At 44.8% G+C, this 10,125-nt stretch overlaps 1 protein-coding gene across 1 annotated transcript; it reads right to left on the minus strand.

Moving 5' to 3' along the window:
• Nucleotides 1-458: 458 nt before the first annotated feature.
• LOC139662116 (zona pellucida sperm-binding protein 3-like) lies at nt 459-6,418 on the minus strand. The gene is made up of 11 exons (XM_071540718.1): nt 6,149-6,418; nt 5,969-6,071; nt 5,090-5,211; nt 4,880-4,998; nt 4,475-4,578; nt 3,517-3,694; nt 3,166-3,283; nt 2,392-2,483; nt 2,010-2,104; nt 1,225-1,362; nt 459-586 (listed from the first exon to the last, which is right to left on the minus strand). The coding sequence occupies exons 1-11, from the start codon at nt 6,416-6,418 to the stop codon at nt 459-461; spliced, it is 1,467 nt and encodes a 488-aa protein (XP_071396819.1).
• Between the last annotated feature and the right edge of the window lie 3,707 nt (nt 6,419-10,125).

Consider the following 10,125-nt stretch of genomic DNA (forward strand, 5'->3'; position numbering starts at 1 on the left):
GGCAGAGCTACTCTGGAGGCAGAAACAATCTCATTGGTCGAGTTCAACCTCAATGGGCGGACCCAAAGAACCACAGTTAGCTAACTGAAAAACGACAGTGTTAAAAAAGTAACTCTGCTCAAAATATATACAGCAGTGATTCATTTTTTCATCCATTCATGAACTTGGTGGGTCACCAGCTAAACAGCTTTTACCTAGATAGCTAGTATCTCATACGAGATATGAGTAGGCTAGTATATGAACTAGGAATGTCATAAGCTAGGCTAACTAGCTAACCTAATAACTAAACTGTGGTTCTTTGGCTCCGCCCACTGAGGTTTAACTCCAGGTATAACCAATGAGATTATTTGTGCCTCCAGTGCAGCTCTGGAGAAATATTTGTAGAACTAAAACTGTATTGATTTAACGAAAAAAAAAAAAACAGTCCAGCTTGGATAGAAATGTTTTAATGTCTTAAATCAGGTGCAAACAGAGTATTCAGTGGGTTTGCGTAGTCTGCTGTAAATGATGGCACCCATGAGGACCAGCAGCACCACACCCAGCGCTGCACCCACTCCACACAGCAGGGCCGTCGACGGAGAGGAGGCTGGGGGAGAGGAGGAGCAGAGGATAAACATTATCAGCTCCTTCACTTACACCATTTAGCACCTCTAATTGAGGGATGGGAGCAGGAAAAAAGGTAATCTCCCATCAGAAATGAAGGGAGCTCTGTCTGAAACATATGAATCTTTTGAATTAATTTAATCTCCTTGTATTTTACCATCCTTAATCTTACATCCTGTAAAGCACTTTGTAAACTCTGCTTTTAGATAAGTGCTATGTAAGATTATTAGTCCTGAAACATCCTGGAGAACTACAATAACATCCCTGTTAATTAAATTGAACAGAATGCTTAAGGAGGGATGTAAAATGTCTACATAGTTAAGCTATGATATCTAATATAGTAAGTGAGGCTTCTTTAACCAATCTGACATATTGGTGTAAAACAGAAGAGACGTCCCAGGACAGGAGAAGCATCTAATTTAGTTCCCACTATATTGAAGAAGCACACTGTAAGGATTAAGCACACTTTTAATTAATGAACTGAGTACAGCAGAACCAATCTTGTCTACCAACATTTCTAACAAGAAATTAGCATGTCCAATATATTCCTTTCTTATAAAGGGTAAACTCCCATCGAGTACATTACACCACTACATTATGAAACGATCAGTGCCTCCTTACCGGCTGAAGTCAGTTCCTGTGTCTGGGCCTGAGCAGCCGGCTCTGGAGGAAACTCTGACAGCTCCATCAGCTCCTCTAGTAGAGCATCATCCTGGATCAGGATGGGCCCCAGAGCAGCCCTCCCCTCCCAATGCACCTCTGGAGAAACCACACAAAAATGGGTCGGACCACAAAAAAAAAAAAAAAAATAAAAAAACGGTTCCAGAAACCAACTGATCCAGCCATTCACAACAAGATTGACTGGTTGGATGGACAATTAAAGGGATTAGCTCAAAATCAATCCTCCAGAGATGCATAAACATTGTGTACGCCAAACCAATGCAAGTTAGCTTGTCTAATCAGGGATGAACATTTTGCTTGCCTGCTAGTCCATGGTTGATTAGTTTTTAGTCTGGATGCTAGAATTTGAATGGGAGTCCAATTGTATTTGCAGAGAATCATTTGCTTTCATTTTTAACATAATTTAAATACCAAGCGGGTGGGCTTTGCTGCTTCAGGACCATTCAGACAGTGTCAGGCCAGTCAGGCAAGTCATCAAGACAATTGTAAAAGACCTAATTGACATGCAAATACTTTGTGATTGCCAAAAAGTTATGATCATTGTATTGTCCCATGTGGCAAACCCCAAGCATCTAGTACTCTAAGTGGGTTAAAACAAACTATGAATTTTACATAAACACTATTTGGCCCCAGGTAGGATGAGGTTACTGGAGATGGTATCAAAATAACCCGACTCTTCACAATCCATCCCTGAGTGTAACACAATATGCTTTTATAGACTGTACCAGTGTCTGCAGCAAGGCTTCTTTTCCCTCTCTGGTCAGTGCAGCTGGTCTCACAGCAGCTACACACCTTGTTGTCTCCACCCGAAGCCACCCATCTGTCCAGAGCCAACCGTTTATTTTATTTAGGGGGTCTAATTAAAGATTTTATGCTTTTTATACCATTAGAGACGTGGCAATGCCAGAGAACGCATTCAAAAAACACTTAAATCACTTTAATCCCATGTTTACTAGCAACAGGCTTAGGGATGGGTCGTATATCACTGAAACACTTATGTGCTTGCGACTGTATTTAGAAAATGAGCCCAATGAAAATAATTGACCATACACTTAGCTATCCATTCCCTGTAGTTTCCCATAATTATTCTAAGTAGTGCAGACCAACCTGTTGGCTTCAGTCAAGAACGAACACGCTTTGTGTTGCGAGTCGATGGGGACGGAGACTGATGTTGCCTTCAGATGACATGTGATGTAGAGCTGTGAGGAGAAAAGTTCAGTTACTGAGACTCAAACAGTCTGGTGCTGTTCTGACCAGAAATCAATGACCAGTTCTGTGAGTGTGTGGATTAAGAAAATGTATAATGTATATGGTAATTCACACAACATGACAGGGATTTCTCCATAGAACTGGCATACAAACACATTCTCTGGGTTGACATTGTTTAGCTTCCATCAGAGGCTCAGCTCTGTCCTAGCCTGTCAGAGCCATATTATAGACTACTCAGTATAGCAATGTTATCTGAGAGGGGATTATTTTCTGTGTGTTTAGGTGTGACAGTGATGCAGCTGGGTGTGAAGCATCTCCACCAAGCACAGATGGCATCAGAGAACGACCCCAAACACAGAGCAACATCCAAGGGTATTATGGCTTTTAAATAGTCACAGTACCTTAGGATGCTAGAGAATAATGGAACGGCAGGGAAAAAAAGGCTGTCAGATGATTAAACTAACACCTTGGCTTGTGCTTTATGGCCTCAAAGCACAACTCTCTACAGCAGCTGACCAATCAGATTGCTTGGCTGGAATTGGTCCAGGGCACAAACAACCAAGAGTACTTTTCCATTAGACACAAAATGAAAGCTGCAAGTAGAAAAATCCCATGTCTTACTACTTGTTATAATTTGAAACTATAGAGACATCCCATTCTAGCTGTACTTACTGAAGTCCTGTGATCCTGGTGGAACTTGAAGGCCTTCAGCTGGAACCGAAGTTTATCCTCCCGGCTTCTCTGCATGAAGTAGGACTTGGCTCCCGTCAGTTTAGCATCGGTTAAACACCTTATATGGGAAAATACAGGCGCAGGATTCACATTCATAAACATAGAGACTACCAAATCATTCCAAGTATTCACAGGACAATAAATTGGCTTAATAGTTGCATGATATGTAACTGTGTTTACACAACTGCACATAATGTAAATCTTTTTCTCCTAGACAAACACTTCTTGGCTATTTATAGTGAACAGCTGATTCTGACACATTCAACAACACACTAACGCACTGCGTCTCACCCATGGTTGTTGATGAAGGGGTATCTGGGGTGAGAGCTGGGGTCGGGGTCCAGAGTGGCCACACATCTGTCCACATAGACCCTCAGAGGCACATGGTGGGCCTGCAGCACCGACGCCTCCATGTGCATCACGTCACTCAGGAAGTAAACACTGGAAGGCCTCCCTGACTGCCAGTCCTCTAATCAAATACAAAAGGGAAAAAAAACAAAAACACATAAGTTTGAAAAATAATGCTGGGGCTTGAATTGGATTAGATGAATCTTGAATGATGCCCGTGGGGAGATTGGGTCATCGCAGCAGCAGAGAATAGGAGATAGGTACAGTAAGAGGAAGACAACAGAGAGAAATGAAGATAACAGAAGGAATCACACTGACTTAAAGTACTGATTATAAAGGCAAATAAATGGATTAAGAAAATAAAGATACATATGAGAGCATGTGACAGCCAAAATGTCATGTTTTTTGACCTGACATTTATCATGTTTGCTTTATGAAACTGGTTACCGGATGAAGACTTTCACCATTACCTTCATAAACTCCGCACATGGAAAATTTACAGCAGAAATAAGACAGGAGATGGAAGTGGGAGTAAACAACAGTTTGGTGCAGTTAGTGCCATTGATTTTCCAAAGTGTGCAGATTGGAATGAATTAGAAAACACATCAGCAGCTTATTGACCAGCTGGCCTTCAGGAGCTTCAAACTCCTCTCCCTACTGTGGAAGTGACTCTACAGTTTCTATGCTTTCATCTCGTCACCACCCGTCAAAAAGTTTCACTTCTGCTCATTAAAATCACTGTTTAGCATCTTTAACAATCCCAGCAAAGCCTTCCAAGGGCCTTGAGCCGTTGCAATTACAACAGTCGCCGGGGAAATTAGCAAAAACCACTGGGTGTAAATCAAGGTTTTACGCAGCGCAGCGCCCGTCTTTAAGTTTGTTGTGTTCGACGTGTCCCCACCTGTCATGAGGCGCAGGGAGAAGTGCAGCTGTTCTCCCGCTAATATGTTGGAGGCGAACGGCTTCCAGGTAGCCCTCACGGCGTCACTGCTCACATACTGCCTCCTGCGAGAGAGCGGGAACAATTACAGCAAGGACAGGCGTTTCACCAGAGAGCTTCGATATTTTGTGGTACGTCTCATTCACTAGACAGCACACAGAGGGACAGGAGAGATGGGAGTAGAGAGAGAGAGGGTAACGCAACACGCACCAAGTCACCGGGACGCCACCTTATTATTATCAAGGCTAGAATTTGGCTAGGCAGCCTAAGGGGGGGATAATGCCAGATAATGAGCCTGGCTGCAGCATAGCACACATTTGCAGCCTGGGAATATCGACATGATCACAGGTGAAGTGTGGTCTTTACCTCGGATAGTGGCATTCAACCACCACCTCAGCAGGGTTGGTCTTTAAGATGAAGGTGTCGTGAATGGGTGTCGGGGAGTAGATCAGAGAGAAAGCGTAGATGAGGGCTTCTTCAGTCATCTGAAAGTGCCAGATAGTGAGTTGACTTGGAGCAATTTCAGCTACTGTACAGCAGAGGAAATGGAGGCTAAAGACAGAAACACACACACACCGTCATTATGCTGCCGCAGCCCTGTAACTCCGTCTGGAACAGCAGCATGTGGTCAGCGGGGTCCAGCTCAGCAACACAGCCTCCTAGGGTCAGATCTGTTGGATGGATCAGCTGACCGTTCCCTAAGAAAAGAGAGGAAAAAGGGATCTTAAAGAGAGACTATAACCCGAGGCCGCTTATTTTCCTGGTCCAGCAGGCGTGGGTTTAGCCATAGGACAAATAAAAAGCTTTCAGTGGAAAAGACAGAATTGGAGCACAGAATGGACAAGCAGGAATATCAATTATCTCCAAGTCTAATAGTCCAGAGGTCACAGAGGTCACTTGATGCATGAAGACAAGACTTGAGACTTGACTTAGGTTCTGGTGACTTGACATGAAAAGGTTTCTAGTAAGTCCTGACAAGAGATCTTATGTTTGTGTCAATGATTTGGATTGAAAGTGATGAGATTTGTTCCAGACGACTGAATTTAAATTCTGTTTTCTGAAATTTGTATTGGAATGACTGAATTTAGTTATAGAAATCAAACTCATGATGCACTTACCAAGTTTTTATCCCATTAAAACCATATTGCAATGAAAAGTCCTCGATATTTAGTTTTCTTTAAGATAATAACTTGATCCTGGTCTTTTGATTTGTTGTTTCTTGGTGTTCTACATTTAGACTTGAGACTGACTTGGGACTCGAGCAAAGTTGACTTGGTAACACCTCTGCCATCGTCTACAGCTATTTGCAGTAATCAGCACAGTGTCCCATCTTCACCGTTCTACCCTGACCCTTTCTCTTTAAAAAAAAAACATTAAGGGAGCCCACCGGAAGCCATGTGAAATAGATCTGTGCTGTAAAAACTGAATCAAAACATTCCAACAAGGAGCCATTACCTAGGAAGTTCTGTTTGACCTCGACGGTGACCCCTCCTTCGCCACAGCGCGCCGCCACGCTGTCAGCCGGCACGGGCACCCGCTGCTCAAACTTCACCAGCACCTCGGATTTGAAACGGAGTTGAATTACGCCGAACCGGCTGAACAGACCGCACAGAGACCCGAGCCTTTTAAAAGTACCTTTGATTCCTGCCTGACAGGGGGGTTCAGATCTGGGCTTCGAACCGCCGTCTTTCCTCCCGGAGTCCTTTGCTCTGGCCGGCTCGATTGATGAACGGCTGTGTGTCGGGATCTTGGGAGCGGCGAGCCTGCTATCTCTGCTTCTTGTGGGATTTGGGTCACAGTCTCATTGCTACTACTAATGTGGTTAAGCCAGTTCTCTGCAGTGTCAAGGGCTCCACCTGAGAAGAGGAGCGCAAACCCAAACACACCTAGTACTCTGAACCCCATTACAGCTTCTGGCACAATATCCTGGGTGTTTCTAGACAGCAATGCATTTATCTTCTGACCAAAACTAGGGAATGGGAATGAGCCTCAAGCTCCTCCTTCTTTTAATCACTTGATTGGAGTCCAGCCTTGGTGGATCAAATCCTTGAAGTTTTCCCTTTCTCTCTTCCTTTTTGCTAAATAGAATTGAAAATATGACAGCTGCTACATCGAGTAGTTCAAGGCTCAAATCCACTGGCTGTTTAGTTTTGTTTCCCCTTGAACCCTGGATAACATCTAAATCTTCCATACCGTCTGTTTCTAAGTTGCTGCCTTCTGTCTTTATGTAAAGGTTTATAAGGTTTATTTCTGGTGCTGAAAAAAATGGAAATGGCAAAAAATACGGTGCGTTCTTTGAATGTTTTAAAGGCAAACAGAATGGTCTGCTAAATCTCCAGTTGTCATGGAGGTAATGAAAAAAGACTTTTATAAACAGAAACAAACATGACCCTACAGCAAGTGGCTTTCACTACCCTCGTGAGGCAGATCAATCAGGCCTCTCGGGGAGTTTAAACCCGGGCCTTTGTGCCGCCCGGTCTTGAATGTCAAGGCCGTGTGGTCAGCAGAGTCTGCAGGGCGCAGCGGAGTTGGCCGTAAAACTCCGATTTATGATCATCCTCTGTGAGAAATGTCACCACCGCCGAACGTGTGTGTGTATGTGTGTGTGTGTGTGTGTGTGTGTAGGCGGGAGGGTATGTGACATGTGGCAGGTGACACGTGACAATAAGCAGAGCCATGTTTTGGGCCTGTGCCAACACACTTGTCAGTCACACATCATCTAGAAACTGTTTTTTTATTCAGCTTGCAACTGTTTTCATATAGATTATTCTTTATTTCTGGTGTAGTGAATCTAAAGACGCCATGCTATGAATAACAAAGAAGCGAGCCTTAACTCCCTGTGGCTGAATATCAAACAATAAAATCTCCCTTCTCTTACCTAACTCCCTATGGCTGAACTCCTATATGAAAACCAGCCATATGATGACTTGGTGTTTGAGCTTTAATATGTGTAAATTTTCTTATCAGTGACATTTACACTGACTATACTGTTTTTGTGTAAGTCTGCTGAACTGAGTGTACAAATTCAAATAGTTAAATTCAATTTTATTACCCGCAGACATGTATATACTCTGACCAACATTTCTCATGGAGAGCCATACTTGGGAAAACTATTCCAGTAAAGACATATGGATAAAAAGCATAATCAGATTTCATTGAAAGAAAGGCTAAATGAGCCTAAATCACTTCCCCTTGACACAGACAGGCTAATCCAGGCAGACCTACAGGAATACATTACAGCTCTTCCTCTCTGTCAGAATCTCCCTGCAGACTCCCCAACGGAGCGGCTCCTATTGTCAGGAACTGGCTTTTATCTTCTGCTGATCAGTGGCAAAACAAAGAGAGGAGAGGGGGAGGTGTGTGTGTGTGTGTGTGTGTGTGTGTGTTGGGGAGGTGGTTCAGGAGGCTGGAGTGAGATCAGTCCAGCCCTGCCAGTCAGGCCCCCTCTGCTGCCTAGCTCTAACTTGGTTAGCGGCCTCTAATTTGGCCCCCGGAGGCCCCTAATGTTGTCCCTCACGGGGGTTTCTGAAAGGGCCTGGCAACCTATACTCCCCCTCCCACACACACACACACACACACACACACACACTACCGCCCCCGACTAGCTTCTGTTTCCTATAAGCCTGGTCTATTTGAAGACAAGGACAGAACAGGATGATGCAGGTAAATGGGACGATCTTCTGTTTAGACACACACACACACACACGCGAACACACACACACCCACATCCCACTTCTACCAGATGGAAAATCGTCAACCAGGATGGCACACCAACGACACAGATGCTCAGTGACAGTAACACGTACACACACACACACACACTCACACACACACACACACACACTCACACACACACTCACACATATCCCTTGTCACGTTTTGCTGACAGCACAAAGTCATGGAAACAGGGCGATTTGGCCTGTGCCGCAGTGCACCATACGGATTACGGTTATGGAGGCTCATTAAAAACATGTAGTGGGAGATGGATTAGTTATAGCCTGCTGTTGTAGTGGGCGAGCAGCGTTCGAGATCAGCGGATTTATGTGCGTTTGTCAGCGTTCACACTGTGGTGAAACGACGTACATGGGACAGGGAGCTGTTTTGGAAGGAAGTTTAGTGTTCCAACATGTATTGGCATGTTGTTTTATGCGCTGGCATCAGTTATGGTGCCACTGTTTTATACGCAACGATCTTGGTATGTTGGCAACTTTAAAACTGGGGCAAATGTCTGCATCTGTCAAGAAGGTTAATAATGAGTCGAGATGAAAGATAAGTGTGGGATGGACAGACAGAGAAATAGGAGCAAAAGATGAATGAGAGAGGGGAGGAGAGAGAGTTAGTCAGAGAGAGAGAGGCATGGGAATAAGCGAGAGCAAGAAGAGAAAGTGAGAAAGGCTGGGAAAAAAAGAAGAAAAAGGCAAGAGCGCCTTCACAGCAAGTGGGGGAAGGGAAAGTGAAAACAAAGGAGGGAAAAGAGAGAGAGAGGGAGAAAAATATGGTTGGGGTCAGCGAACCTCGGGGTGAGGGATAACAGACAGCAGCCCTGCTGGTGCTGGGCCCGTCCCAGAGGGAGCAACATGAAATAACAGCACACTGGGCTCCGATTCACGGCCCATCACCGGCCTTTTCCAACACATTTCCACACAAGGACACACACACACACACCGAGGAACACACACATACACGCACGTGCACCCACACACAGGTGCAAAGGCACACACACACATGCACACACCTGACTCCCATACAGGCACAAAGCCATCCACACATGCACATATACAAAGGCATACACAAAGGCACACACACACACACACACACACACACACACACACACACACACACGCAGAGAGCTAATGGGCTGTTATTAAAGACATGCATCACACCGTGTCACCTGCCGACCACACGCAAATGCGCACAGCCGCACACACAGCTGCACACATGCTTACACACACAAACATACACACACACACACACACACACACACACACACACACCAGTGGGATAATGATCTCCCAGCACTGCAATAACAGCTGATGTATCATTTAGCAAAAAGCCACAGTGACGTGGCGAGGCGACGGCGACAGAAATACACTCCAACTCCAGTGGCGAGACCTGACATCAGCCAAAAAAACTCTCTCGGGGCGCCGCTCGTCATGCTCCACACACGGCTGACCTTATTTTTATCACGACAACCGATGACATTTCTCATGAAGGGATCGTTGTCTCCCTCTATAGCCTGCGTGGGCTTTGAGCGAGTGGCCTTTTGTCATGATAGAAAGGTCTCCAGCGCCGCGTGATTGGCAGGTGTCATCGCCCCGTGTAGAGGAACAATGGAGTGGCGGGAGAGCCAGGAGTTGACCTTTTACCCTCCCACCCCGCCCTATACACCGGGGGGCTCCAAACTTTCTCTCCAGGGAGCAACTTTTTCATTTCCATTTTTCCTGTCAACTAATTTTGTGTGCTATGCTGTTTGCTAATCTAAGATAATCTAATGATATTTAGCCATTTTTAGTTATAACCTTTCTGTCTTTCAGTCGTAACTCTTGCAGGGACATTGTAAAGCTATGGCAATGCAACAGAATGCCTCATAAAATTGGCATTGTGCAGTCTGC

Source organism: Centroberyx affinis, unplaced genomic scaffold (assembly GCF_046629955.1).
Source record: "Centroberyx affinis isolate AG114_WGS23_722 - 3 ecotype Tasmania unplaced genomic scaffold, CSIRO-AGI_Caff_v1 ptg003710l_1, whole genome shotgun sequence".
Classification (NCBI taxonomy): domain Eukaryota; kingdom Metazoa; phylum Chordata; class Actinopteri; order Beryciformes; family Berycidae; genus Centroberyx; species Centroberyx affinis.